This window comes from Taeniopygia guttata, chromosome 3 (genome assembly GCF_048771995.1).
Source record: "Taeniopygia guttata chromosome 3, bTaeGut7.mat, whole genome shotgun sequence".
NCBI lineage: Eukaryota > Metazoa > Chordata > Aves > Passeriformes > Estrildidae > Taeniopygia > Taeniopygia guttata.
This window is the reverse complement of record NC_133027.1, coordinates 55,816,190-55,834,514: the sequence shown is the minus strand read 5'-3', so window position 1 is coordinate 55,834,514 and position 18,325 is coordinate 55,816,190. Positions and strand designations below refer to the sequence as shown.

The window sequence follows — 18,325 nt, the reverse complement described above, 5'->3', positions numbered from 1 at the left end:
TTACATGAAGTTTCTTGTATATCTGCTAATTCATTGAGGCAAACTAACTTGAAATAGAAGGGATTCATTCCAGGCATGTGTGAGAATTATATCTTTCTGTACAGATTTTGAAGACGGAAGTCCTAATAAATAAGCAGGAATATCTGGGAATAGGACATGGAAAGGTGGGGAAATATGATTACTGGTCTTTCAGTAGTTCATATAGGTCTTATTTCAGTATTTGCCAAATTAATATGTAACTAAATTTTTGCAGGTTCAGTCCTGTCGTCACCCACTGACGACATTCTGAGCCATTTTCATGATATTCTGATTCTGATATCCTACAGAATCTTTGCTAGTGTAACTAACTTTCCTGAGGTGCACAGGAGCCCTGCATGATGAACTGAAACAATGTTTCCCAGACTTTGTGTTCATCTTTGTGCTTCAGGTTTAGGGTGTATTTAAAAACAGATCATTCTTTTAGATTACTTTGCAAGTGTGCTTGGGTACTGAATTACTTCCTTTTCATTCCATGCTTGAAAAGGAAAGGAAAACTCAGTGTTAGCAGGACATCACATCTGTTTCACTGAAAACATGAAACATGTAATGTGTGGTGCCAGAGTGTGTTAGACCTACCATAGCATGATGGTTATTGTTATTGCTAATTTATGTAAATATTTGTCAAATTTTAGGCAGGCCTAAACAACACATCCCTTTGAACCCTTAGCATCTTTTTCTAAGAAAATTACAAAAAACGTTGTTTAGGATAAAGAAAAATGGAAGAGGGAAGCAAAGTGTGAATTCAGGATTCTCCCCCCGCCCCCACCAAGATACGGAAGTTTTACAACATGACACAATTGAATAATAATTCACTGCTCACTGGATATATTTTCCAAAGATTGAAGATTGAAAGTCATATGCACAAAATGATAGTGGAAGAATAATGTTGTAAAGTGAGTCACATGAAATAAAGTAAGCTCAGAATTAAAAATGCATATGTTAAAAATACATTGATTATAAAGACTAGTCAATAGATCCTTTTCAGACTCCTTCTCCTTTTTGGAACCATTAGGCCACCACCATTTTAAGAAAAAAATCTTTATTCAGTGAATTGAACCACAGTTTTGACAGGAAGTGTACATTTTCTTGTTAAGTTCAGATGTCAAATAGTCTTGCTTCTTGGAAGGAACAGTTGAAGAAAATGGTCTCAGTCTTGTCTTCTACTGAAAAATTACTGGAATTACCATGATGCAGCAGATCCTTATGTTTTTTGAATTTATGATAAACAGTCAGTAACAAGATTGTTTGAATTTTCTAAGCTGACATTTTGTGTTGCATTGCAAACTGTTCATTACTGATAAAGGGACCTTCCAAAATAGTTTTAATATTCTAATGGTGTTCTTAATGGAGTCATCTTGGCTCTTCCCTGGTCAGGATATCTTAAGTAGTAGTTTATTCTTTTCTCATACACAGGCTGATTTAAAAGGCAAATAATGTTATTTCTGTGAGATTTTTTTTTTAAAAGCTGAAGTGTTTTAATCATTAGAATAAGAAATTAAGAAAAAAAGCACTAAACTGTTCAGCAGTGTGAAATATGTTGGAAATATCTGATGAAGGTCCTTGAATGACAGAACTGAAAATCAGATCATATTTGTATTTAATGGCACAGGATTATGACTATGGAGGGGCCCCTGATAGATGGGTTGGAATAAAAGAAAATACTCTTGGAATTTCTATGTTGCCAGATTAATATGGCAGAAGAAGCTGGAATTACAGTTTGCCAGACGTGGGAGCTAGTAACAGGGGTAATTCTCTATTGCTTGATTTTTATCAAGTTTAGCAATTGCTAGAGAGTGACCAGCTGTATAGCTGAAAAGGGAGGGAATGATTTAGTACTGAATGTATTTACTGCTAATTGCAACTCAGACACAAAAATCTATTTGCTTCAGTGCAACAGAAGGTTGTGCTTTGTGGAGATATGGACTAATCATAGGGATATTTTTCTGTTTTGTTTTTTTTATTTTTTTTTAATTTTTCTGACTTCTGTAGATGGTAAAAGGTGGAGTATCAGAAACAAGAATTGAGAAACGCATTGTCATTACTGGAGATGCAGATATTGACCATGATGAGGTGAGTATGCAAACTTAACATTTAAAATGTGGATTTTGTAGTCTGGTGAGATCTAGGTGATGTTTCAGAAATATGAAGTAAGAGAAAGGTAGAAAAATTGAATAAAACTATATAGAAAGTCCCTGAGACTGTTAATTGTGTCATAGTTTTTAAACAGTTGTGTTTTGCTATTAATAAGCCTTTTGAATATATGTGAAAGAAAAACAGCATTTGTAAATTAGCATCATAGATCATGTGAATGGGTTTCTGCTGTTTTTAGAGGGATTACTCTTTTTAGAGAAGACCCAGATTATTAAGTGCAGCTTTTGTACTGGGAGGAAAAACATTACTGAAATAATCTTGACTTTGATACACTGATCTGGATAGATAGGAGTCTCTTCTGCATTGTTTCAGCAGCATCTGAATGCAGCACTCATTTTGATTGAAAGCTTTGCAATGCATTAGAACATTAACTCCTTGAATTTAAAACTGAGGTTTTGGCCAGTATTTGTAGAATTATGTCTAACAAAAGTAATTGTTGATCTGCTGTAATTGTATATACCTTTTATCTCCATCAGTACAAAGTAGTATTTTACAATTACTTAGTAACTAAGGTTAAAATCACTTCTATGTTCCAAATTAATAAGGCTGAATTTGAGCACTACACAGGAAAATAATTGAGAAAAGTTAATTATCTAGTCTTTGTAGTGATGATTACACAGGGTTTTTTTTCATCTAAGAAACTATAGTAACAAAGGCAATCAACAGTCATTGGTTAATACAAGTAGAAAAGCCTACCTTGCAGTGAATGCATTTCTAACTTCATGAAGGCTTCACAAATCAGCATAACAGGGTTCAGTTTAATTTATGAATTGTAATATATAGAGAGTTTTCAAGGAGTTTATTTTCACATTTTGATTTGTGTCCAGGAAGTGTCTTTGGCAAGTTGAATCTGTTCTTGAAACTCATAATCAGATGACAGGGCTGCTTAGCATCAGGCATGGATGGCTCTTGTTTGCCTTGACACACACAGAGTGCACTTCAAATGTCTGGAAAGGTCACAAAATAGCTTTAGTACACCAGACAATTCTCAAAGCCCTTGTTTAATTTGCAATAAGTGACTAATGAAGCAAAAACTGAAATTATAAAAAAGGAAGTACAATATGGAATTTTAATCAATGAAGTTTAAAACAGCAGTGAGCAGCTTTTAAGAGATTTAAGAAATATCTACCATGTTTTCTAAGTGAATATGAATCTTCTTAAATGCCCAAACTACATGCTAGATGTTTTTTATTATATCTATTAGCTCCCTATATTACTAAAACAGTTTTCAATAGAAAAGCAATATTTCAGTGTCGAGTTTCAGAATACAAATATTTGTATTACTTGTAATTTACCAGATAGAGTCTTAGGGTTTTTTCATTGTTTATGGTTTCATTGCTCATAAACAACAAACATCAGTATTGTACCAATGCACATCATTCCCTTAACAGGATTTCAAATACAGTGTCACATAATAATTAAGGTGCCTAATGCTGGTGTTTTTGATCTCTTTTCAGAGTTAGTTATATCTTCTCTCACTTAATACCTGTAGGTAGCTCAGGAAATAGTCACTTTTCTAAATTATGATAAACCTTTTTGTTGCATTATATTTTTCTTGCTCCTTCTAGTATTTTGCAGGGGTTTAGTTGCATTTGGTATTAAGGAGAACAGGTCTACTTTTGCTTCTGAATACCTTCCTATGTCTTCAGGTTTTTTCTTGCATTAGGTTCCAGAAGTAATACAGCTCACTGAAAAAAGATGTGTACTAAGATGTCAGCAAGAAAGAGAGGGGCCCAGGTGCTATTTCACCTGTGATGATTTAGAGTGCACTTTTATGTGGTTGACTATGATGTAGAATAAAATATTACATTTCAGTTGGAAGGGACTTATGATGGTCATCTGATCCAACTGGGTATATCGGTACATCGCTTAAATGATAAAATTTCTTAAACTGGGGAGAGATTATTAGCATCTGAATGTCACTTGCATTTACACTTCCTCGAATTAAGCTAGAGAAATTTCTCTTAAGCTAGTACAAGGAGAAAAATGGGATTCTTGTGCTGAGAAATTTGTTATGATATTATTCCAGAGTTTCAGTACCACACACAGTATACATTCCAAAGTATCTTTCTGTTTTGTTCAGGAAACTGAAGGGCACTCTTGTTTTTCTGTACTATCTTAAACTCTTGTTATGCTGTATTTGTTAGACCTTTTGCAGAAGTTCACAAAGTTCTGGGATATAGAAATACTTTTTTAATCTAAGACGAGATAGAAAGTTATCTTAAAACTTCATGGTTACTTTGTGACTTCCTGGAAATCTTGGTAAATTTTTAACATGGTGGGGGGAGTTTTTTGGGGTTTTTTTCTTTCTTATGGGTTTTGTGTTTTGGGAATTGATTTGGTTTGGGGGTTAGTTGGTTTTTTTACCTTTGATCTCAGGTTCAGGAATTTGCAGTTCTGAAAAATTATAACCACATTTTCCAAAGGTACTCTCCTGTTCTCTGGCCCCACATGAATGTCCTCTTGATTTTGTTAAGTTCCATATTTCCAATACATCTGCAGGCCCTAGCACAGGCAATCAAAGAAGCCAAAGAACAGCACCCTGACATGTCTGTGACAAGAGTGGTGGTGCACAAAGAAACTGAACTTGCTGAGGAAGATGAAGACTAAAATCAAAAATACCCTCAAGCAAATACTTCAGGTAAGCTTATGTAGATAATTAACACAGGAAAACGTGGTATCTGTTTTCTGTTGCATTCATGTCTTTTCAGCTGAAAAATCTGGGGCATCTTTAAGATAGGGATTCCCAGAAGGGTGAATTGAAACAGGTGCTAATAGAAGACTACTAGTATAAGATTTTTTTATCTTAGGTCTAATCTGACATGAATTTCAGTTGCAGATGTTCCTATATATGTCTCCCAGTTTTGTCACAATACTCACAGCATTTTCTACAATGTCTGGGCAAGTTGTTATAGTTTATATTGAAGTGGGTTTGGGCTATTTCTGCAAAATATGAAGGATGTGTCACACTTTTCTGCTTACCTGCACAATTATAGTTCTTGCCTAACATCTTCCTTGTTTAGTGGGAAGACTGTGTAGTTTTCAGTAATGAGAGGACACACTTGGACGTTTCAGTTTAGTCAGCTAATCCTTAATCCTAAACACACTGAGATTTTTGGCCTTTTATCATTTTCCCAGGCAAGAAGGTCAATGTAAAAGCTCAAGTTTTAAAGCCTTTTATCAGCTATTTGAAGTCATATTAGTTTATTAGGCCCTCCTTTCTAGGTTGAGGAAAAAAAAAAAGGAAAAAAACACGGTTCTCCCTAATGTATTCAATATAAAAAGCAGGTCGAACACTGAATAAATCTGCTCTTGCACTCATTATAGGCTGATGTCTTAAAGCTCTGTAACCATTTGGGGGTGTAAATCTTCAGATTTCCAATGCTTGTCACATTGTTAGTATGAGACTTGAGCTTCAGGTTTTTTTCAAAATTGATGGGTTTGTTATTGGTTAAATAGTTATCTCAATGGGAGAGTTTTATAAAGAAATGTAAAAACCAGGGGTTTAAGCTTTCATTAGGCTTCTGATTTTTTTACTGACTAGCCTCTGTATTTAGCTGGAAGAGCAGCAGTGTTATTGTGTTACATCTCAAGAAGGAAAATTGGTTTAGTACAAGTTTGAGCTTCTAATATGCACTTTGATCAATGTTGACGAAGGGGGAGACAAGGTAAAAGAAATACATTTTATATGTTTTAAAGAAATGAGAGTAGTCATGATTCTTATTTCCCCAGTTCAGTATTTTATACAAGGGTGGTTGTGGCCCAGGGACAAGAGGCTTCTACGTCCTGTGCAGGCAGGCATTCCCTTACTATTGAACAACATTATTTACCCAAGGAAACTAGCCATTATAAATTTCAGTCTGCAGCTTCAGAAAACTTGAGCACAGCCATGAAATGCCAGGAATATATGAAAAATGAGACACTGACTTGATTCCAAATTTGGTGTAAGCTACTAGAGGGGAGGGTGTTTTTCACATAATCCTGATAATCTGTTGTGTTAAAATGATCTATTTTATTGCTGTGCCTGAATTTTCTAAAAGCTGAAGATATAACTGTTGAGTATCACTTCTGGGATTCAGAAGAGAAAAGATTCAAGTATCAGTTGAGAGGATATGAAGTACATCTATTGAATGCTGCTCCATGGAGCATGACCATTATTAAGGAATTGGGCACTTCCTGAGCTAGTCTGATCACAGATGCATGTTTTCAGCGGAAAGACATAGACTAAAGCCTTAGTTTATTTAATCTGCCTACAAGTCTCTTTTTTCTTAACATCTGGATCATAATGAGAGTGTGTGGCTGAGGAAGGGGAGAGCTAATGTCCATTGCCTGATGTTGACATGGATATGGTCAGTTAAACCTGTGGTGGGCTGTTGGGGCAAGAGTTTTTCACATCTGCTGGCAGAATTATTTGGTCTCATAGCTGTACACATAACCCTGCTGAGAGCTTGTCCTGAACTCCCACTGTATGCATAGAGCAGCAATGTTGAGTGCCATGGGGAGTATGAGAGTAGGATGGCCTGCCTTTTGCCTGCAGACAGGAAGTTCATCCATCTTCTCTGTCAAAGTGGTTCCAATTCCCTTCCTGACCTTGTACAGATTGTATTAGAACTACAATGCTTGTTATGGTCATGTGTGTTTAGACAGTGTTTTCTGGCTAGTTTTTCTCTGAGCTTCTCAGCATGTAAATTTGCATCATTTTTCAGGATGCAAAATACAGTAGAACTGAGTTTGGGCTGTCTGCAGAAAATTTCTTCAGATTTGGTCAGATTATTCTGTGTTTGAAAAAGAAATTAATATTTTTTTGTTAATAAATATACGGACCAGGAAAAAACATGGATCATGTTTGGAAGTGCTGGATGAGCACTCACCTGGATATTCATATTAGCATTAATACTTTTAAAAATTACTTTGACATAAGATAATGCTAGAAACTAAAAATAACACTGGAGATTGTGTTGCTTGTGTGGGACAGCTGGGGAAAAGCACCAAAAATAAGAAATACCACACAAATGTCTGGTTTTTCATTGTACTTTTATTTCTGCATTCAGTTGGGTTTGTTTCATGGCTTTGTTGCTTAGTGATACTGAAAATGAGTTTAACATGTATGCTCCAGTTTTGTTTTAAAAGCACAGGAGAGGACAGGGATCTGTACTGAACTGTGAGACAGGGAGGTGTTGATTAGTCCCCACATCACATAAATGTTCTAGAAGGCTTGAAAAAATGCACATCACTTTTGTGAGAGCTGTTTGCAGTAAGGAGAATGCCTATGGTCTGGGTGATTTCACTGGTCTCTTGGTACACAGCAACATAAAACATGCACACTCAAACCACTCCTTGCATATTTTCAGCACTTCCATCACAGGATCTAAGGTAGAAAGAGACACTGAAACAGCAGAACAGATGGTTTGGATTTGCAGGGTTTTACTATTCTTTGTGTTACTGTCACTTTTTGAATTCATTATTAATCAGTGTGAATTTAAAGGTCTTAGAAGCAGGGATTGCCTCTTCCCTTACATGTGTGTAGAATGTGCCAGGTTCTTCATGCGACCTTAATCCAAAATCAGTGTTCAACACAACCTATCCCATAGAAGTAATTACATCTTTTTAGAGGGGACTGGGTCACAGGGGAAAAATTACCTTGGCAGGTTTGCACCATGTCTCTACACTAGTGACCAGCTGAAAAGTTGATTCTGTTCTTTCATCAATTTGTTAAAATTTTATTTAGGGAAAAAAAGCATTCAGAGAATTCCTTCCATTGTCTGAGGGTGGTTTTTTGCATTCTTGAGAAACATACATGTTGTGGAATGGCTGTTTGCAAAGGACTAGAGTGTGTCAATTGTTCTTGTCTGAGTTTGTCAAGTTCCTGGTTTAAAACCTGTAAACCTGAGTTTACAGGTTCCTGGTCTTCAATGCTTGTGAGAGAATAAAAGAGGATATTTCTCTGTGCTACTTTTGTGTCAGACCTGGAGACTTGTTTGACTGATGATGCCTTTCAGTTAAACTTTAGGGAAAATATTTAGCTCTCCTGTGCTAAGTCAATGGAGTCATGCAATGAATTTTGCAGTTTTGCAGTTGTTTTTGAGGCAATGGAAGCTCTGATGACTGCTGCAGTATTCTTGGTGTAGACTTGTTTTCTCTAATAAAAGTAAAAGATACTGCATTCTAATTCTGAAGGATTGCTGAATTGAACAAGTACCTTCCTTTTTTATTTATGCTCTAGGTTGTGGATTAAAATTTTCAGTAAACTGTACAAGTGGTTGCAATTAAAATGAGAATTTTGGGGCGGGAAGAAATGCTGTAAAGCAAGATGAGTACTTTGAGAAAGTGTAGTACTATATGCCTAATGACTGAAGGGGGTTTTAGTCAATGCAACATTTTTAAAATTAAATAACCTTCCCTTCTTGTTAAAAGAACCCTTCTTAGATAGTTACTTTCTGACTCTGATGTAACATTGGCATGGTATCTGTTACAAATGCTTATGTGACCTTCCATATCATTTTTTCTTCCAGAAATAGAAATGTCACTGACCACGAAGAACTGTAGTCATTCCAAGTCATCATGACTCCACTGAATCCACCAGGCCTAGCAACAATGACCAGATGTTCACGACTTAAATGCCAATACCAAACTCCATTTTAACATCTTTGGTCTATATTCCCTTACAGTGTATCTTGTTTATTTTTATAACCACTTCTTAACAGTCTTAGAGTTTTCAGGTTTTTTTAAATGAATTTCTAGAGGGTATGATCTTCTTTCACACAAATACTTGTATTTTTGAAACTGCTTCTTAATTATATGAAAGTGAACAAAAGAAGTCTGGAAATCATTGTTCACTGGAACAGGTGGTAATTGTGCAGGAAGGAGGATCTTTACTAATTTAGATATAGTTTTTTTCAGATATTTCAAGTGAAATCTCTTACTGGAGTAATTTACAGAACTTTTTTCAGATTATTCAGGTAAATACATGATATCACATAATGAAGTTTTTTATAAAAATAAAACATTTGCTAAAATTTGAAAAAATATATTTCTTTGGATAAATTTTATACTGGTATCTCTGTAACTCTTTCTTTTCCAAGGTTCTCCTCTCTGCAGAGCAGAGATGGTGTGGCAGTCTGTAGAGGAGAAGGAGTTGCAGACAGATTTCTTCTGACTGAGCACTGTGTTCTTTTTGCACTTTGGTGCCAATGCTCAACTTTTTGCAGACTTTTTGCTGTCTGCAGCATTCCAGATAAGGAAAGAAGGAAGAACAAAATATCTTTCTCTTTTTTCCAACAAGAGATGATCTAGGCAGCTTAAAACCGTAGTGCTTTTTTTTCTTACTGTGTCCCAATTCCAATACTTCCACTATTTGGATACATGTGTAGAATGCTCGCTTGCTATTAAACCTCACTGTGTCTCCATGTTAGAACTGACATTTCTGTTACAGAGAAGGTATATGTTTCACATGCTTCCTCTAATGGTTAATGCAGGTTTTTAGGCTACTGAATAAAAAATGTAAGTTGAAATCCACTCATAAAGTAGTACGAGAGTACCATCAGTTGAGACTGCCATGGCAAAAACCTGTTAATTATATTGGGGTTTATTTTTCATTTGTTCTTGCTGTGGGGTTGTTTGGTTTTGGTTTTTTTTTTGTTTGGGTTTTTTTTTTTTTTTTTTTGCTGTTGACTCTGTGTATAGTTAAAATGCCAAATTAGATTTATAGTAGCTTGAAGTTGTATTAAGTGATATTTTGCTTTCTGTAATTCTGTTATAAAATAAAGTTGTTTATTCTCTGTATCACTTTTGGTACTCAGACATAAGCTTGGAGGATATTTGAAGTGTGCAGATTACTTCTGAGAACTGCAGTTCTAGAGGTCACAGAACCTTAAAAAACAGGGATTAGTGCAAGTGGTCTGCAGGGCTGCTAGCAGGGTGGCACAGTTGCCTGGTACTTAAGTACCAGTGTTTTTTAAACATCTTCCAATAAACTCCTGGTTTCTGTAGTTTAGAGAAGAAATCTTCAGCTGCGAAAACAGAGTAGATTTGAACATCACACTGGAAGTTGAAATGCCCCTCGGTCCCCAAGTGGTTCTACTGAGTTCGCTGAGATGGAATCTACTGTGGTTTTCAGATAGCAAAACAAATCATAAAACTTCTCGGTACATTCTTATTCACTTCTGAGCAATGTATTTTTGGTGCTATTCTCAGTTTAGATGGCTGCCATCTGTCAGCACACTTGTGTAACAGAAGTTCTCATTAGCTTTGGCTCTGCATAATTTGGATAACGTATGACAAGAGTAACAGAGATGTTAATTTCTATACATATGGAGTCATTCTCAACTGCATCCACATTACCTGGAGAATTAGCAGATAACAGTCTTGCCTGCTTTCCTTCAAAACCAGAGGTATTCTGCTTTTCAAAAAGGGGAAGAGAACCCCATCCAGCATGTGAGGTTGTCAAATAAGTGGCAAGTTTGGGATATGTAAATGTAGGTCAAAATGGACACACATGCATTTAGAAGGATGTGTCAGTGGATTTTTCCCTACAAAAGTGTAAGAAAAAGCTATATAAAAATATTTAACGTATTTTTGATATGGTGTAGTATTAGTTGCAGATCTCATTTGGTGGATAGCATGTTGCTTGAATTCATTAATTTTAGATTGGTCTGATTAGTTAGACAGTAGATCAATATTGGTTTAATTGCACTTGTATTTAATCCTTAAAACTGCATATATAATATTGTTGAAAAAATATTACTTTCACTGAGATATGTCTTCAAATACTAATAGAACCTTTTGTCAGAAAAATTAATAGTATTTTCAGGTCAGCATGGCTTGTGCATCGCTGTCACTTGCATTGATTAAATATGTACTAATTAAACATCCATTGTCATGCAGAAAAACATAAGCCCTACGTGTGATCAGTCATACAAATAGTCAAGGTTTAAAGATTCACGTTGTATGTAATTAGTCAAATTATCTGGAATATTGTGCAATTCTGAAATCTCATTGTTTCCTTTTTATATATAATATATCTACAGCAAAAACTACAACATGCAAAAAAAAAGAAATTGTTCTCAAGGCACTTCACAAACCAGCTTTATAATACATGGGCAATTTCAAATATAATTACAGTAATTAATTCTGCTTAAATACTTAGAAAAGTGAGTCATGTGGGTCTTACAAAAAAAACCCACTTAATACATCTGCCTTTTTAATAATGATAACCTCAGGGTTCATAATAAATGTTGGACTCATTCCACAAATTATTTCCCAGATAAAGCTTTTGTAAAGGGCAGGCATGCAAATCCAATGAAAAACTTTAAACAAAAGATTTATTGTTCAAAGCAATGAGGAACTATAGTACAAAGTGTTTCTTGAAGTATTCTTCTATTTGACAGTCTAGCTGAATAGCAACTTTTAATTGGGCCACAGAAGACATCAAACAGATGGAATACAATACTGACTACACCTCTGGAAGATCTGAAACTTCTGATTTTCAGGCTGCTCAGTTCTTTGGGGCTTTCATACTGCACTTGAAAAGATAGAGTAGTAATATTAATACAAATTACAAGCATTGGAAATGCTGTGATAATTCCTGTAGTGTTAAAATATTCTGTTTGGTTTGAGGCAAGTCCTACCAGAGTTTTTGGAGGTAAGTCTAAATTAATGTCTCTGCTGGGCCAGGCTAAGTGACTAACTCTCCCAGATCTCTGTCTCTGAGGCTACTGGTATTCGCCTTGGGGTGTGTGTAACTATGATTACTATATTAGAAAGTAGTACTTTCCCAAATATTCTTCCAGCCTTGAGCAATTTTTGAATACTCACTGGTGTATCAGTCTTTATTTCTCTGCCTCTGGATTTTTAGCTAATTGCTTTTTAAAATTTCCTCTGGCCAGCATAAGGAAAAAAAGAGCCAAAAGCATTTTTGTGTCTTTGAACCTGCCCCTGCTCTAGCATCCCTGGACAGCATCACTGCAGACTTTGGAATAGACACCTATCAATCAGCCTCCAGTCATTCCCCAGCCAAAAGTGCTTTGCCATCTCTCTCAGTACCTTTCCATCTTAAATGTTGAGGCTTGAAATTCTGTTCTGGGAAGCGAAGGGGAAGTAGTCACAGGTAGGAAGGTTTCAAATTATGTAGGTGGAGTAGAGTCTAATTTCACATTATTGCTAGAGACAGGAAGAGAGAGGACTCCTCAGTGAAAGCAGTAATTGAATATACATGTGTAGAATGCTTGCTTGCAATTGGTCTCCATATCTATTTAGATAACTTGTACAATTTATCTAGACAAAGGTGTCGTTCTACAGTGTTATTTATATGTCTTTTCCCTTTTTGAAGGAGTTGTATGGGATATTATGTTGTGTTTCATGCTGGTACCATGAAAACATATTTTTTGACACTGTTCAGTAATGGAACTAAAGACAAGAAGGCAAAATGAGAATTTCCCTTGCATGTTACTAAGTTGTGAATGTCAGATCCTCCTACATGTTAGCAGTTACAGCTCAATAAGCAGTTCTGTCAAAGGCACGGAGTGTATGCATACAGCATTATTTTTGGTATCTGTACCACTAGTTTACAATGAAGTGCTGTTTAAGAGTTTTACCACTTCTTGACATTTCAAATCGCCCCATTCTCATACACACTGTGGAATTTTAAAAAAATCAATTTTCATTCTGTACTTTTTACATGTGGTCCTGGCCAATCTTTTCTTGGGCAGTGATAGAGTGAGTGTTTGGCATTCTGTATGTTACACTTTCTTTAGGATCTGATCAATTTCCCAGATCACTGCTTTAAGAAGGCAGCATCCTTCTTAAATGTAGAAAGTAAATTCTTTGCAGCAGCTGTCTCAACTTCCTTGCAAAAGATTGTGTTTCCATTTCCAAACAATTGCCCCTTCACCTGTGCAATGTATTCTGTTATTTGCACAGATGTAAACTAGTGTGATGAATTATGTCTTTTTTAATTTGGGTAGTGTTAAAATGGGAAAGAGTGTAAGGATATTTGCTGTTTAAATTGTTTTTTTCTCCACAGACTTTGATAAATTACATTGGGTTTTTTAAACCTGTGGTCATGACCTCATTAGTATTTCTATAAAATTATTCTAAGGAGTTCTTAAAAGTCTATGAGAACTGAAACTGTGCAAACCACACATAATCTCAGACAAGGCATTATCTGCTCTTGCAGGATGAGTGCTGACAAACAGCTTTAATGAAAGGTAATTGCAGACTGCAATCATTAGCGGACAGGGACAGTAAAAACTGAGGACAGTAGTGATAGTCACTTTTCATTCCTTGCTTTGAGAGTGGAATCAGAGAAGCTAAAAGCCAGTGCTATTTGCAAACCTGAGTTGCATTGTTGTGGGCCATCTGCTACAAGCAATCTGAGATGCACTAAATCTGTACATCTACAGCTACAAGGGAGCAGGCAGGAAGATTTTTTTAAAATGTGTGTCAAATGACACACTAAAAAGATAGCTCCATGCTTCTGCAGTTTTTTATTTGCAAAAGTCATCCATTTGTCCTTAAAGGAGAGTAATAACTGCCTTACAGAATACTGGCTAAATCTTTCCATGGTTTCACAATTTGGCATTTTCGGTCAGCAGAGAGAATTTTTTTTTTTCCCTGCTACTGTTACATTTTGCTTCCAAATTCTGTGGAAAGGATACTTTACAAACTCCACAATCTTTCCCAATGTGTACAAGCTAATAAATGTCAGTTCCCCTTCAAAACCCTTTTCAAATTCCCAGATGTCAGTGCTTGATACCAGCTTGTTACTTATGCATCTCAATTTCATAAGGCTGCCTGCCTTGGATGTGCCAGCTCAGCTCTCTCAGGAGCTCGTTGTGTCCTTTCTCCCTGGTAGGCCAGGGAGGGGCTGGTGAGCAGGGCACTGTCCCTCCCAACAAATCGTGGGGTGCGCAAGGGAACCAATGCAGGTCATTGCAGGAGGCCTCTGCTCTCTGCTGGTCATCTCAGCTGCAAGAACTCTGGATGGTGGCCGCTGTTTAATTCATTACTGGGTTCTCCTCTCCGGTTTTGTTTTCCTGTGTGGTATTTATTTACAGCCATTTATTGTTAAACCTTCAGGGCTGAGTACTGGGCTTAAGCTTGCTTCCTGAGACGAGAAGCTCCCTTAAATGTCCTTGAGTTCTTGTATCTGTTCTCTTTTTGTCCGGATCTCCTGGGTTTCTTCCACTGGCCACGGTGATTCAGAAAGGCATTCCTAGAATCTTGTGCCATGGCCATTTCCTCATCAACTGAAAAATAATCCAAACAACACAAGAATTCTGTAAGAATATGCTGATTTCTTATGGTGAGTTTTTATAAAGAAAAAGAGCTGGTTTATATTAATAAAAACTAATCTTGCTAAGGTGAAGCTGTCTAAAGAGCATGCTGTTACTAGTTGGCCCATGATTCTAGAGGGAAGTCTGAGTGTGAGTCTGGGGCTGCTACTATGCCCAGTGAAGCGCTAACATGGGCTATTGACATCAGCAGAAATTCTCTGTTTTCATTTGCCTCCACAGCTTCCAACCAGAATAAAACTTTTTACCAACGGCAAAGAGCATATTTCATTTATACTGGCAATTCGTGTTCTGCTTTACAGAACTGTGGCTGTGCTGTGAGAACTGTGAGCTGGCCTGATCCTCCTGATGCTGCCTGTGGTACAGACAAAGCAGAAAAATGCTTGCTGCCCACATAACTGGACATCTTCAGAACATGACCATGCTGTTGGAGGCTTGGAGATTATTTGAAGAAGGATGGAGAAACAGAGAAAAAAAACCAAATTAAAACCCCATTAAATACTTGTTATTGCTAATTGTTCAGAAGAAATGTGGACTGTTTGTATTAGATGATTTCATTTTATTTATAAGATATTTATATAGTGATAAATTTATGCAGAGCTTCTCGCTGCACAGAGAAAAATACTTATTTAACAACAAAGCAAAGCAGTCTTGATTTTAGTAATAAAAATTTATCTCCTTTTTTCTTTTTTTCCCTTTTTTTTTCAATAAAAGAGATCTAGGGAAATAGGCAGCTGAAACCTTCAGAATTTTTGTTGTACTGTAGAAGAGATAGCATTTGAAGGACTCTGTTCTCAGGCTTATCTGTTTCTCTCACCTGATGGTCTTAAGCTAAAGCTGGCTGCACTTGCTTGTACAGGGAGAGCTGCTCGGATCTTTTGTGTAAGTTGGCTGGAGGCCAGAACAGTAGGTTGGTCTCTGACAGTCTCAGCTTAAGAAAAAGAAGATCTTGGAGACAGGCTGAGAATGCAATGCCCGAAGTATTACATAGACAGGAATTCATCTCACATCCTCTTTAGAATCCCAGCCAGAACACCTGTGATCTGCAAACTAAACTCTCTCCTTTCCTGAGGCATTGAAAAGCCAGATGATTCCCTTCAAGCATCCTTGGTTTTGAAAGAGAAGCGCAGCAGCAATATTCCTTTGGCAAATTAGTCTGCCAACTACCTCATTCACCTCTCTCTTACACCCTTGATTACTAATCTCAGAAAATTTACGAAACCATTGCTTTGTTTAAACTCATTACAAATCCAAGGCTAAATTTTCTGTGCTGTAAGAGAAGCAGAATTTAACATCTGGAGCTGTAGATTATTTACAAACCTGCAGAAAGTGTGCATAAGGAGGATATGAGTGCTGTGAAAAAAAGGCAGGACAGTCTGTTTCAACAGTTGATCATGCATCACAAATGCAAATGTCTGTGGGTTTTTTCAGATGGATTAATCTGGTTTAATGAAAGTATTCTCTGAGCCCCAGCAAAATACCTGAACTGATGGGACCAGTAGCCCACTTGCTTTTCCTGTCTTGCTTCATCCTAGCTGGAATAGAAAAGTGAGAGCAGCACTAGCTAACAAGGACTTCAGTAGCACTCTGTATTATTTCATAATAACTAATGTCTGGCTTTATATTATATGAGCACAGAGCTCATATTACTTTGCCTTCCTATTTCCTCACAGATACTGAATTGCACAATGTTTTGGCATTGCACTGTTTTTGTTTTTGCTTTATTAGCGTGTGAAAAACCATTAGCACCTTACTCTAAGAATAATCTATAACCTAATGCAGGTCTGGATTAGGCATGAGGAGCAGGCTGCCCTTGCAGATGATTTCAGTATCTGAAAGCACATCTTGAACAGGAAATGTTTGAGTTTTAGCAGCTTGAAGGTAACTTGAATTGTGTGCTCATATGCAAACAAAACCTTTCCTCTGTTAAAGCCTCAGATGTAAATGCCCGGGGATGTTACACAAAACAGGAAGTTTGTTTATTTTACATTTCTGGCTGCATATGACCTGTCTTATGCTAAGCATCCAAATTTTCAGGATAGAGCAAAATCTGAGAGCCCAAATTACAGTGTTTGGCCTGGCATCTAAGAGAGATTTATTTCCTGTCCATGCACTGGTGGGTAAATCCTTCTCCTGCTGGGCTGATGCACCCCAGGCCAGCTCGGTGCGAGGCTTCAGCTGATCTGCAGAGCCCTGTGGACAGGACTGGCCTGTCTGCCCCAGCCTGGTCTGCTGGAGCTGAAACCTGTAGTGCGAGAGTTGTGAAACATTGTCCCAGGCAGGGTTTTTACCAAGCTGTATCAAGAAGCATCTGCAGTTTACAGTGAAAACCTGGGCTGTCCTCTGAGCTCTCCTGACACTCCATATGGAGAAAACGTTCGAAAGACTGATAATCTGAGGATCAAGCTTAGCCCAGTGTCAGCGAGTGTGCTTTCAAAGAGCTGAAGGAAAGAATGGTTGAGGCCTCAAGCCAATGTGCCCCAAGGCTGGCTTTGGCAGCTGGAACCCTTAAAACAAGAGCACGTGGGGATCTCCTGCTGCAGCTGGGACCCAAATCTGGAGGGCATGAAGATCATCCCATCAAGACTGGAAGGGCTGAGGTACAGGATGCTTCTGCCTAAAAGGAACTCCCTGCCTGCTACAAGTGTAGCCCAGTTGGGCCAGGTGAGCAGCCTTAATTCTCAGTACACAGATGTGTTACAATCACTGCACATTTGCATTGGGATGGGTGTTTTTGTTTTATTCAGAAAATGGATTTTTGAAGTGAGTTTAAGCTGATTTTAAAATGGAAAAGATAACATGGTAGATGTGCGCTTAAGTACAAAATAAAAGCAAATAAATACTTCTGAAGAACATAGACACGTACTCAAAGCCCAATTACTTATGGGTGTAATTGCTGCTACCTGTCTCATTGAAGACTTGCACAGTGTAAGCACAGAAGAAACTGATCTGTGAAAATGATGTTTTAACTGCCCTTTTTTTCATTCTGGTTGCCCTTTCTATAATGTAAAACAGTAAAATCTCCTATAATATAGTATATAAAACTATAGCATTTTAAGTCAGAGGTCAATTCAAGTTTTAAACAAATACCTGTAGTGTTTTTCAAACAGAAAATGGTCTAAAATACAGTACAACTTAATAAAATTGTTTCTGATCATAGTTGCCTTCAGTTTAGTTAATGGTACAAGCCTAAATTGTCTGTTGAATGAGAAGGTTTCTCTCCCTCCCGTCTTTGTCCCCAAGCCCTGACTCACCTTCTCTTAGTTTGATCCTGAAGTAGACAATTAGGAGCAGCAGGAGTAAAGCCACGGGCATAAAGATCCAAGCAAAGAGAACATAACCAGGCAGCTCCCTCACAAACACTGACAATACATAACCTATGCTCATTTTCCTCTTTGGCAAATGTGCCAAGCCAGATCCTTAAGGTCTCCAAGGCTATACCTTATTTATCCTGCTTTCTTCCTTTTTTTCCTGATGGACATTCTGCCCTTTGCTCAGGCCATTATCTCTTTTTGGACTTTGGTTTGTTTGTGATCTCAGTAGTACTGGAGTTCACCCACAAAGTTACTCAACAACAAAGTTTAAAAGTTTGTGTTGAAGTAATGTAGGGCTTTGAAACCTTTGGATGTTGGGCTGGGCAGGGCTCAATATGTGAGTCTGCTGCTGCCTTTTGAGCAGTGTGGGTTCTGTCATCTGCTAACATTGTACAGGCCATTCTGAATAATAAACACCTTCTTCCTAGATATATTATTAATTTTACAGTAGACCTGAAATGCTCACTCAGGGTGAGCATTCCACAACAGGGTTGTACATTCTCACAGGCACACATGTGGTCTCAGCTCTGA

At 37.2% G+C, this 18,325-nt stretch overlaps 2 protein-coding genes across 32 annotated transcripts in view; one reads left to right on the top strand and one right to left on the bottom strand.

Annotated features, from left to right (window-relative positions):
- EPB41L2 (erythrocyte membrane protein band 4.1 like 2) overlaps nt 1-9,972 on the top strand; it is a 111,483-nt gene extending 101,511 nt beyond the window's left edge. For all 31 annotated transcript variants that reach the window (XM_041715174.2, XM_030267928.4, XM_030267923.4 and 28 more), the window contains 3 exons: nt 2,029-2,109; nt 4,693-4,831; nt 8,703-9,972. In XM_041715174.2, coding sequence (XP_041571108.2) covers nt 2,029-2,109; nt 4,693-4,800 — 189 coding nt within the window. In that variant the 3' untranslated portion in view covers nt 4,801-4,831; nt 8,703-9,972. The remainder of the gene's footprint in view (nt 1-2,028; nt 2,110-4,692; nt 4,832-8,702) is intronic.
- A 1,274-nt stretch (nt 9,973-11,246) lies between these two features.
- Nucleotides 11,247-18,005, bottom strand: SMLR1 (small leucine rich protein 1). The gene is made up of 2 exons (XM_072926900.1): nt 17,735-18,005; nt 11,247-14,435 (listed from the first exon to the last, which is right to left on the bottom strand). Exons 1-2 carry the CDS (start codon nt 17,865-17,867, stop codon nt 14,281-14,283), a joined length of 288 nt encoding a protein of 95 aa, XP_072783001.1. The 5' UTR covers nt 17,868-18,005; the 3' UTR covers nt 11,247-14,280.
- Nucleotides 18,006-18,325: the final 320 nt, after the last annotated feature.

Bases quoted from the DNA above. Each gene is read 5' to 3' on its own strand.
- SMLR1 (XM_072926900.1), bottom strand. From the start codon at position 17,867: ATGAGCATAGGTTATGTATTGTCAGTGTTTGTGAGGGAGCTGCCTGGT. The intron at 14,436-17,734 runs GTGAGTCAGGGC...ATTATTTTTCAG, and splicing joins CAGGATCAAACTAAGAGAAG to TTGATGAGGAAATGGCCATG.